Below are 12,527 nucleotides of genomic sequence, written 5' to 3' on the forward strand. Positions count from 1 at the left end.
AGGTGGGAAGTTACAGAGAGTCTCTGAACAAAAGACAAGGCCGTTGCCTGCAAACACTCTCCAAAGCATTGAGCCGCACACCTTAAAGGACATGAGCCCTGCGAAGAAACCAGGAGGAGTGCCACAACAAGCATCAACCAGCGTCCATCTTTTAAGGACATTTGAGGCAGTCGAACCCTCAAACCGCAACCTGCTACACCACTCACTGCTGTCACGCTGCAGTCACTAAAGCTGTCAGAGTCGCCTCGACCAGTGTTCCAGATCTGCCACTCAGCACATAGACATTGGTTCCTCACCCGAGCGGCAGTGTAGGCTAGCCTGCAGCCGTCCATCCAGCCTCGCTTGCCGAGTTGCCTGCCACGTGATTTTTTTCAAAAAACGTAGCATGCCCCCCTCTCCAGAAAGAGGATGGCATGATCACCTGTTCTGTGGTTTTTTTCCCCCACTTTGAGAGTTTGCAGCCATCGCTTTTCGCTCACTGTACCCTTCACAGATGGGAAATACCCATTTGCATATCAGTCTTTGTCCCGCCCACATTGGCAGTCCAGCACCGAATTGCTATGGCAATTCCCTTCTAACCAAGAGTACCAACAGCAACCCCATTCACGTGTTTCAGCCTTGTTGGGCCTCATCAGTGAGGTGGAGCTGTGCCTCTTTGAGCACAGTGAGCAGGGAGTCCACGTCTGGGTTCCCCCAGGTAACTCAGGGTGACCAACCCCAAAAAAACCTATTAAAAAAAGGTAGCAGGCGCCCCCGATACCCCCAGCAGTCTCCCGTCTTGAACTCAGTCGCAGGTACTTCAAAGTGCCCTGAAAACCGACTTGATGGCGTTGAGCATCAAGATCATCTCAAGCACCAGGTACATTGTGGTTCTGTTCCTGTGGTCCTTATCTGAAGGTCCCTAGTGACATTTAAGACAGATTGCTTTACCGACTACCCCCCTCCTGTCAGTATCCAGAATGTTTCCCTTTCCACGGTCTGTTCTCCGTTTCTGTTTATGGGGGGGTGGGGGAGGCTGTATTTTGTAGTGTGGTAGAACGGTCTGTTGTAATTATAAAGTAGATATTTGTATACAACTTTGACTGGACAGTCGCTTTTTATCAGTGGGTAATAATTGTATTTTCACTGTGTTGGAACTAACGATCCACGAATTGCAGAGATAAGCCTGCTGTTCCGTCCATGTTACCAAAATTGGACAAGGAGGTTTATAATTTACTTGTGTTTCCAATCTGTTTGGATCCCTTCGGGTGAACTAGAGGTGTGGGGTTGGTTGATGCTTTAGAAACTAATATACATCCCATGAACACTGGTGCCCCGGAAGTTGATTCGTCACACCCATGCCCCTACAACCCTCCAACACATCTATTCACTGCCAAATGTGTTAATATTCACAAATTGTATTGTTAACAATATGCACCTAATATTAATATTTGTTCATGGAACCTGCAGCATACCTACAAGTAAATGAATGAAAAGGTGTATAGGGAGTCACTGGAGGTGTCACGTTACACGGATATGCACTAGCCCCCACTATGGCACTTCTAGGAGCTGCAGGCTAAGTCTCAAACTCACTTGGGCATAACTTCGTCATTTCCAAATACAGCACCTACAGAACCTTAGTTTCGAAAGCAGGCACTGCTTTCAATACTGCTGTACTCTTTTGTGCCGTAGAGGGTGGAGTGCACTAAACACAATTCTTGCAGATGAGGGACACTCCTTGCACCCACATTTAATTAGCACTAATCTGGTGAAAGGCACAATTGGTGTTTTGGTTTAATTTCTTTAAAAATAGTTGTGTGATCAGTTCCCTGGTTTAGTTTTGAAGTCCTTGTAGATTTTCTTTGTAATTATCTACTGCAGAGATGTCCTGCTGATTTAAAAGAGTGAAAAATGTCAGTGTCATAGTACATGCAAACTAATGTGCAATGGTGCAGGGCTGCCAGAAGACTAGCCTCATGCCCTACAGTTTTAGGGACGAATATAGTACATTCTAGGGCTGATCTCAGAAAAGGATGGGTGGGAAAACGGCTAGTGGCGGGGGCATAAAGAAGTCTGAGGAGAGGGGTGAAATCGCAATAATGAGTTTGGTCTAGTCCAACAGAAAACCATGTCATAGGAGTCAGACGACAATGGTGGGAAGATCAGAACGCCGCTAAGGGTTCACATGGAGGCCTGACACAAGGAGGAAAATAACAGTACCAACAGCATTACAAAAATGTAACCATTCCAATACATATTGGGGTATTTTACAAGATACTTCTATAATGTTCCTAGTCCCAGACCTCATTTAACCATATTATCTTGTGTAGATTCTATGATTTATTAACCCTAAATCCAATTATCTGCTAATGGAGGGCCATGTCAAGCAACTGAAGAGCGGGAGCTGAATCCAGTCCCATGAAAATACCAATCACCAAGCTTACCTTAAGCCGGCCATCGGCAACGGCCCGGTTAATAGCCACTGCAATACACACACGCCCCTTCTGATCCGAATACAGAATTCGAGCCTGGGAACCAACAACCTGAAAGAAAACAAGCAGAAAATAATACACTTTGCAGCATTCCACTAAATGAAGAGCAGCATCGCCATTTTGTTTTTATAAGCAGATTTATAACCAATGTGTTGGTTGTTCTGAAAAATCTTGGCAAATCATTTGTAAACTGAATAAACAGCACAAGGGAGGTAAGAACCAAGCATTTGCATTCAGCACACAAAAAAGGAGACCACCCAGACCTCCGAAATAAAGAGAGCCACCACAAATTAGGACACCCAAACCAGAAACTTGCATGAATCCACTAGTTCTTTGGCTAGACTTGAATGCTCCCTCACTTTACCCCATATATACAGATGTTCATTTTCCGTTGGCAATCATAGGACCATGGCTGGGAGGCCACATTATGTATGAACTCAATGGTCTCCTGCAGGTCTATACGAGAACGGTGGAGAACCGTGTTCCGAATAGTTGACCGCAAGGTATAGGAAGAGAAGGGCTAGCAATCCTTGGGAGGATAGCTCCGTCGCAACATGCTCGCCTTGGAAGCAAGACGCCATGGAGCAACACAGGTTCGATCCCCGGGTCCGCGCTTAGAAACCTCTGGGTATAAAAGCGTGTTATAAATAACCTATCATATCATATATGAGAATCCAACTTGAATTGACTACTCAAAACCTATGTTCTTAGTTTGTGGATTTCCTCTAGCAGAAATCTGGGGTGGTTTGTACACTTAATGGATTGGGGGGGCGATACGAGCGGGGAGATGGGTGCGATCGCTTACAGGGGTAAAAGTAATTCAAAGGATTTTCTTGTGGTTATTGCCATCTCCTTCAATTTCATTTTGGAAATTGTGCTGAAAGCCTATTTTGAGTGCAGGCCTTGGCCTTTCAAATTTTAGAACAAAGGACTAGATAAGAGCATTTCTGGGTGTGCTAGGGTGCAGAAATGCGTCTTTGAAGAACTGTGCATCAAATGTGTGCTTCAGGGGCTGAATGCCACCATCCAACACCTTCAATGAAGGACTAGGTCGGATGTTGTGCTCAATATTATCAGTGTTCCAGTGAGCATTGACAACTGATATTTAGGAATATTCAAAGGTTGTGTGTTCATGGGCCTAGACTGACCAATGCCAGGAGGGAGCTGTAGATGGGACCCAAATCTGCAAGTGATTTGCCCAATCCATAGGGAATGAGTGTGGCAACATAGGGTGGGTATTGCTGAAAAGGACCAATTGAAGAATGTCATTGCGGGAACAAGTGGGAACTTGGAGAACCATCTCTAGTTCCGGAAGCACCTCAAAGCCTTCCTCGTTGCCTCTGCTTTCTCTCCCCCTCTCCCCTGAAATTCCTGACTGAAACTGCACTAGTTACCGCCACTGCCCCCCCCTGGCAACCCCTGCACCTCGAGACTGTCTTTGTATCCCTACAGTCCCCCTGCCAGCACTTATGTCTGCACTTACCATGCACTTGCCACCAGCTGGCCCTGTATTATTTATCTTATTTATTCTACTATCCCATGTACTGCACATTCTCCTCTCCCTTGCTCCTTGCACTTCCCTCCCCCTTCCCATGCACTTGCACAATCTGAATGACACCTGGCCTAGTAAGATCGTTGTCTGCCTTCCCTTTGTTCCCCCTCCCTTGCCTCATCGCGCCTTGAAACACCTGCGTATAGGCGCTTTATAAATGCCATATCATACCATAACCACCATTGCTGAATACCTTCCATTCTCTGTAAATGGCTTCTGCATCAACACTGCTCCCTCACCCTCCATTCACATTCTGCGGCTGCTTTCAGGCTCATACATCCAAGTAGAGCAAGGTCAACAAATCGTAGTGCCAATATCATTTGCCCGCAAAGTCGTTGCTCTTCTGCCATTTCTTTTACGGGCATGATCCCAAAAGTCCCGTTCAACACCCCATCCCAACTTCATAAATCACGGTCTGATGAAACATTGACAATTTTACCTATTGCCACATTCTGTCCGCAATGCGGTGGCCCCCCACACTTAAATTGTCCCTCTACTCCAGCCGGTTGACTCTAGCGTAATCCTTCATTTACTCATTCATCCTACTGTTTTACACCATGTGTCCCCTGCTACGGGATCAGATTTCTAACAGCGATTCACTTGCTGTGAAAAACAATGGTCAGTTTACAACTAAGGGAAGACAAATCCATGCAGATCTACCCAGGGAACGCTTGAAAACTCAGATGTGAGTAGTGGCTTGCAGCTCTGCACTTACCAAGTCATGCCGTCCAGCTTCCCGGATCCACCGGATGTTGTCGTGGTACTGTTGCTGCACTGCATCACCCACTGAAAAATATGCAAACACATGCAAGCTTCTTAGGAGGGTGCATCAGCATTTCCTTTTAAACTTCTAATCACATCCTTTGCTTCGGTCTTGTTAGTTGCATTGGTTCTAGTCCATGGTGTACGAAGTGGGCAATGTGATATAACTGAAGTACCGGAGCCAGGTAAGTTATATATACGCAGGTTTATTGCCACATCCAGATAACATGTAGAGAAAATACCGGGACATCCTTTCCCATCCAGAGCAGCAGCACCTACTGCCATTCTCAGAATCCCCAGGCACCTCCCAGCTTCCGCACTGACATCACAGCCTCATAACAAGACATAGCCATAGTCGGGCCCCAAGCACAGATAATGACATCTCCCTCCTTACCACTGGCAGAACCATATAGCCCAGAATCAGGCCCAACCCCAGATTATGACACAATGCCACTCAAAGGTAATACTCTTCTGCCCTCACGCAGGTATACGTGGATCAAAGACTCGATGAGAGGGGAAGCAGCAGAGTCTCCTCACACTGGAGGTGTGCTGAGGGGGGCGAGGGGGATCCTGGAAGCATTGGGAGGATATTGGCTTGCAGAAACCTAGAGTACCTGTCCTCCCAGAGGAATACAGAAAAGCATGGGAATACCACGTGAATTGTGAAGGATGTCTGCATGTTTTCCAATATTTGTGTTGCACCGTTCACCACCGTGGTGGTCTTACAGCACCAAAACATTGCCCGATCGTTGGGGTATTGTGACCCCACCCGGGTGTGGAAAGACTTTAGTCTGTTGATGGTGAGGGAGAAGGGATACGCTGGTAGACAAACCACTACAGTATGGGGAAAAACATGTAGGATGGGGTAGAGGTGATATGGTTGTGGTTGCATGATTGCATGTTTTTTTCTTTTAATGCGATTATTTCTTTGCAAGGATGGGAAGCTTTCAAAAACGTGCAGCTCCTGCAAAGGCCTTATTGTGATGGCGGCGTCTAGATCAGGTGACACCTGGTAAAAGATGGTTTTAGTGTGTGGTGGCATCATGGACCTCAGCGGTGCTCAAGTGGGTGCGAGTAATGTGGAGGCTTTCACCAGATTTGTTTGGTAAGAAACACTCACTGTATAGTCGTGAGAACTGGTGCTGCCAAGCCAGCTGACAGAGGATGTAAGCATCAAGGGAAGGAAAGAGGAGACACTCAACTTGAGGCCAAATAGCATTAAGTTCATTAAGCAAGATACAATTCATTGCCCATAATTGGTCTAGATAGCGAAGGGTTTAAATATCCTGATACAGTGGGACAGTGTTTGGTTTCATATTAGGATGTGGTTAACAGTAGAAGACATGAGGAACAGTTTGTGCAACAGCAATTCCAGCACAATTCACTTTAGTGGCTAGAGGAGTTACACCCAGCGAGCTTGAGAGTATTGAGCTTGCATTAGGTAAGAAGCCTGAACAAAACATCTAAAATTTGGCCCACGCTGCTTAGAACCGGAAATGTAGCTAACATTAATAGTTGGAGATCATAATTGGAATGATACTGGAGAGGAAACTTATAATAAACCAGAGGTAAAATTCCCAGTGTGAATATAACTTCAGGAAAGTATAGTGAAGGCATATGTATAATCACACATACACCCATATGCACATACGTACAAGTATACATTATTTTTTTATTGTAAAATTTGTATTACAAACTTTATATCACATTATGTCATATCGTGTCTTGTCATCAAAGAATAGAAGAAATCACAATCATATAGTTACATCATCATTTAGAACTTGGCCACAGGTATTTAAGCCTGCGCAGCTATTTCACCAATATGTTCTCAAAATAATCAATTGCTGAGCAGGTCAACTTAAAGCTTCTGCCTGATAAGAGACTATGCCACCAGTCATCCATATTGCCATAATTGGGCCAAATTTCCCTACGAATGGACCTTTCATTTACTAGGGTTCCAGATTCGATACCCAAATGTTGTAGCGGTTCCACTTCCTTCGCACAGAATCGACATTGGTTGTTTGGTGTGTCTGCCTGATGTTTCATAAACAGAATTTCCTTGGTCGAACAGATTTAGACGTAGTGTCAAAATCTGGTCCCGATGATTTCTGAACGGGAACTTTTCCAGGTACTTTGGATGGATGTTCAGTTGCCTTTGCTTCACCACCGAGATTAAAAGTTGTCACAAGTTCACCTCTTTTATTGTTCGTGGCAATCCAGTCGCAAGTTACCAATTTTTTCTTCGCCGCCCTCGGATTTGTGATGAGTATCCACCTCAATGTTGGCAAAGGCTAACACTTCCTGCATTTTCATGGTCCAGTTTTTGAGCACACCACCATAGGATCTTTCTAATGGTGGTGCAAAAGCTGATCTGGCATTGCGGTGGGCACCAATAACATTTTTCTCAGCATTGCAACAGATTTCCAGAGGACCACAGAAAATAAGGATTGTAACCCAAGTTCATATCGGATAGACGTGACCGGCACTCCTCTTGGCAGTCGCAACACTTTTCGCCAGAATTGACCTAGCGCCTCCCAAGTGGCTCTTCTTGTATTTAAACCAGCCTCACTCCCAAACGTGATTGTTGCCATCACCTTTTGGCAGTAAAACAGAATGATCAGTTTTACTGTGAATTTTCCATAGGGAGAGTGCCGTTTCATTCCTTGCAAGGATGATTTTTCATCCGATTTTTTAGATCTTGTGGCCTTTGCCATTCTTGCACATTTATTTAATACAATACCTAGGTACAAAATTGAATCCACCTTTTCAAGTTGGTCGCCAGCAACATACCATTTGAAGTGCTTACCTTCTCCCCTCACCCCCCAAGCTTTGTGCCAAACCATGTATTAATACTATTTTGTCTATGTATTAATACTATTTTGTCTAAGTGATGGATGTTGCTTTAAATGGGCTTAAGATTTTTTTCCTGCTGCCCAATAGTAATTTTATTTCCATTGTTTCTGCTAGTGGAAATGGCAGTCACAAACTCAGTCACAAAAGGTTATAGCACACTGAAGTATAGTGCCTAGATGAGGTCAATAAGAGAATCAGTGGAGGCTCGATGGAGGCTAGAGATACATAGTTAGTCAAAATCTAGAAGACATCAATGTCTGTTTTGAGTCTTTGTGAATCACTGTTGACCAGTGTTGGACACATTCCCAATTAAATAAGTAAAGCCTTGAGCACGTGAGGCATCATTCCCTTGGAGTAAAGCCTGGAGTACTTGAGGCATCCTTCTCTTGGAGCAGCAATGTGGCTGTAGGACATTAGACCTTTAAAGAAGGTGTTCAGTAATCCACAGCTTCTTGCTGATGCCAAAGTCTGCTGTGTGTTTGACAAGGGCACCAAGGGCGTAGTGAATGTAGAAAGTAGAATAAAGTGTCTGTGCTTCAGAATTTAGACAGGGTGGGGAAGTCTTGTGATCCGATACACCCACGATCCGCCTGGTGGGTTTATTGTATTGGCATGACAGGCAAGGCTGCCCCTGGTTCACGGATGGCAGCGTGGGAAGGCAGGGTGCAGTAGCTTGGCCATTTAACCTAACAAGAGAGGAACCACAGCCTTTATTTATATTGTGTGATGGGCTCTACCCAGACAGGATACTTCTAAGAAAAGGTGAAAGAGGCACTTCCGCATAGTCCGTGATACAACAGGCTGCTAACATTTTCGTTCATTCGTCAGATGGGCAGTGATATTACAAGGATATCCCTAAAAGGCGAGATGGGTTTTTAGAGGGAAAGTCACTTCTGTGGATTTGTGAACTTGCTATTCTTGTACTGGAGACTGCATGTTTCAATCAATCTATTCAGCATGTGTGCAACCCCCTCTCCCCCCTCTTCCACACCATTCAACGGAATGAATGCATACCACCCACCCCAATCCCAGTTATTTACGCTATCAAATATACTTGGACTGCAGTCTGGGATTTGTAGAAATAGGAAGTTGTGAAGCTGGGCAGGTGCCGTAATTATTAACATCCGAAGCCTTTTCAGAAACCTCTCCCCACAGGAACACTCTCTGCACGGTAAGATCGTTCAAGGGTGCATAACTAATGATAATTATGCCAGCAACATCATTTGGAATGGTTTGAAGGACCAATTAGGGAGCGTTAATGCAAATTCCATAGAGAACGCTATCCCTTCCTATAGTGCTGGAGGAAACTCCTTTCCCTACAATAACCTCAAAAATACAGAAAGAAAATACAAACTATATCAGGGTCCCATTTGACCTGGCAGTGATCTCTGCTTTCTTTAGATGTACACATTTGGTCTGTGTTGGGAAGAACAGTAAAAACCATCAAGCAGACGAATACCACCAACTATAGTGACACTTGCACACAGTTCACACTTTACTTCTCCTATGCTGCACTTGGGAGGGCGACCGACAAAGTGCGGATCAAAATATTGTTTGTCCAGTATTGCCTGAGGCACAGCCCCTCAAAAAAGAGGGAAAGATATCAGCTGGCCTCCATAACTTTGGTCCTTTCCTCTCCATTCATAACTGACGTTGAGCAACGTGGTGTAGTTGGTAATATGGAGGATGGGAGACTACAGTTTTGAAATGGCTGCTTTTGAAGAAGAAAAAAAAGCAACCTCGAACAGATTTCTTGCTCTGGCTGTCCAGCTGTCAGCAACAGCTGGAGTGTCTCTGGCAAATTCACCTGGCTATGAAAATCTCACCCCAATATAAAAGTGAAAGAGCAGAGCAAGAGCCTGAACAAGGGATTAGCATATGATACACCAGGTAAAGCTGGTGTTGTATAACTACCAGGCAGGAACCTACAATCTATCATCATCTTGGGGTAACTTCCACCATTAAGGAAGAGGCGTTGAAGACTTGCTCACATGAGATTACCTGCCTGAGTTCTTAACAAAATCTTGTAGTAAGAATGCACTTCCTTGACCACAAGGTATATGTCAGCATCTCCTAAGGTCTGTGATGCACCAGAAGTAAGGACATATGCAGACTTAAACTCCTCAGGTGCAGGAAAGAAAAACCAGAAGATAGGCATTCGCGGTCTGTGCCCCAAGACTCCTTCCAGTCAACATCAGACTCAACCCAATGCTGCTACAGTTCAGGAAAGAGCTCAAGACCATCCTCTTCAAGGAATCACCTAGGTCTACACCCTTCAGTCCACATCCTACCCATGACTCAGTGATCTGCTTCTCATGGTTTGTCGGGCTTCTGTAGAAATCGAAGAATGGATCTGGAGAGAATTTACTGAGAAGACCCACCAAGTAGATTGTGGAGTCCTCTGGCCCGCTTTACTTTTGAAAGTTTTCTCCCCGGATCTCCAAACCAGTGATTTGAACATTGTGGATGACTTGTGATCAGCCCCACAGAGGAACCAAAGCTCCTGAAGAGGACATCCTGCAGACACTCAATGCATGTATCTGGTGACCTTTTTGTGCTTTGGCCTCTGGATGGTTCATGTTCCAGGTGGTGCTTTTACATTGACTTCAGCAGTGGCTGAGGGCTTTCACTGCCTGTCCAAGGCATTGGAGACAGGCTTAGCAATCAATTGTAGCCATCAACCTCACACCCGATTTGAGCACCAGACTTATTTTACAGCACAAAGATATCTGAAGCAAAGATCACTGTACAATATCTACCACAAAGGGGTTGCGGCATGCCAGGCAGTTGGTGAAACAACTTTGCCTGAGATTATTGGTGCAGTGTTGAAAAGTTCGGGGGCTCATCCATCTTCTGAAGTGTGGCAATCAGGGCAAGGGGGGGTGGGGCAAGTCTGGGTGTGCAACTCTGGGGCATGGCATTCGACTCATTAGATTTATAAGGATTATAGATCTGCAAGGAAATAAATGTACAGTAGTCCTATCAGAAAAGATTGGGGGCATGGGTGGAGCACAGAGGCGTTGCTAAGGGGGGGCTAAGGGGGCTATAGCCCCAGGTCTTTTGGTTGTAGCCCCGGATAGAAGCTCAGGTGCTACAACCAAAATGCTAGCTAGCCCCGAGTCCCGGCAGTCCCGACATTAGCTTAGCCCCTGATCTTTTCCAGGCCTAGCAATACCCCTGAGCAGCGTCAGCCAAACCATTATGGTTTCACCCAACATGGGAATCCTTGGAAGGACAAGACAAAGTGGGATATGGGACTGGAGAAAGCCTCAACCACAAATAACCAGAAAACCTAGGAAGTGGTTTCCAATTCACAGATCACTTACTGAAAAAATCTTTCCAGATTGCAGTGTTATAACCTAAACTCAGTATCATGTGCACTAGGTAAAAAGACACTAACCTGGACCTATAGAGCGAAATGCTGCTCTGAAGGAATTTCTCAATGCCTCAGAGTCCCCCCACTCCCCCCCCGCTGATGAACAGCAACGGGAAACCTAGGTGCCTCAGGGAAACCCTCTGGGGAAGAAAACCCTGTGGTGGTGAAGTCTTTGGTTCTAATAGATCTGTGTTTCGTGGTTCGGCGATACAGGATGCAACCGTCTCACTGGAGGAACTCTGGGAGATAGGAATGTGGAGGTTAGAGAATATGTACTGCACCACTGAGAAAGAGAATGTCCGACTATGATGAGAATTACCCCGGAGGCTGGAGTGTGATAAAGATTAGGAAGATTAACATGGGAAACAGGCAGAGAACACCGAGTACGTGAAACAGGGGGGCGGAGTCCTACCTTCGTGCTGACGAGCAAAGGTCAATCAACTATATCCTGCTCAGGTTCTAGGAAGGCGTTGTAGAGAGTGTTGTCTGTCATAAGAACTAAGAGCAAAGGTAGAATCGGTATATGATAGGCGATTACAGCGTATTGGGATAGAAACAATAGCAGAAGCTGTACCGTTGCTGTGCTCGTGTGCCAGGAAGTATGCTGATCCGGCTTGTAGGAGACGTTGTGGAGGATTGTGTGTATGCAGAGCTACCGGCATAAAGGAAGGTTAGTATCTGATATGGATGTGAGGCGCTTCCAAGTATGGATATAACTTCAGGTACCGTAGCTAAGCAATGAACTTGCGTTCTAGGAAGTAAGCGTACTGTTCGGTTGAGAACATGGAATGAGGGCTGGCTGAGTGAGAGCGTGCTTTGAGAATGAACGCAAGATGATCAGATCAAATATCAGAACATAGGACAGAGGACACAGAGCCTAGAGATCGAACTTGCGTAGTGTGCACTATGGAGAGTAGCGACGCGTCATCGGGGGGGAAGCAGATCCTGATAACTGCTTCCCTGCTGTAAAGTGGGCAGAGCTAGGACCGAAGACAGAGCAGAGACTAGAATGATGCTTGCACACAAGGGCGCCATATTGGGGGAACTATAGATAGTCATGCTAATCCGCTTCCAGCACCTCCAGAGTGACCAACAGAGCCCATAAGGCCTAACATGCAGTGAATCAGTGGGCCATGCCAACATCCCTTACCACACCGGCATTCCCTTTTCCCACTCTAAATGAAAAAGTTCTGTTTGGAGTTCATTGTTCAAAATCAGTTTTTACCCCTCATCGTTACTGCCATCACATTCATACTATCCGGCCAGGCAATCATGGTGCAAGATGATCCATAGTCTTACTGGTCAAGTGTTCTTTGAAAAACGGATCATCGTCTTTTCTAAAGTGAATTAGCAAGTCAGCGAGATGCAGTTACAGAGTTCAGGGGATTAGCAGAAGAAAGATGGGTTTCACCTAATTTAATTTTAGTTTGTAATGTGGTGATTGTTTGGCACCTTGGGGCGCACTAATCTCGGTCCTGTGTGGTAGAGAAAAGCGCTGTGTGTAAGTGATGCA

At 45.4% G+C, this 12,527-nt stretch overlaps 1 protein-coding gene across 1 annotated transcript in view; it reads right to left on the bottom strand.

The window, feature by feature from the left end:
* UROC1 (urocanate hydratase 1) overlaps positions 1–12,527 on the bottom strand; it is a 482,866-nt gene that overhangs the window by 95,340 nt on the left and 374,999 nt on the right. Inside the window, exons 15-16 of the mRNA XM_069643013.1 lie at positions 4,739–4,809; positions 2,424–2,522 (exon numbers count right to left, since the gene is read on the bottom strand). Coding sequence (XP_069499114.1) covers positions 2,424–2,522; positions 4,739–4,809 — 170 coding nt within the window. The remainder of the gene's footprint in view (positions 1–2,423; positions 2,523–4,738; positions 4,810–12,527) is intronic.

Source organism: Ambystoma mexicanum, chromosome 2p, assembly GCF_040938575.1.
Source record: "Ambystoma mexicanum isolate Mex_15411 chromosome 2p, UKY_AmexF1_1, whole genome shotgun sequence".
Classification (NCBI taxonomy): Eukaryota; Metazoa; Chordata; class Amphibia; order Caudata; family Ambystomatidae; genus Ambystoma; species Ambystoma mexicanum.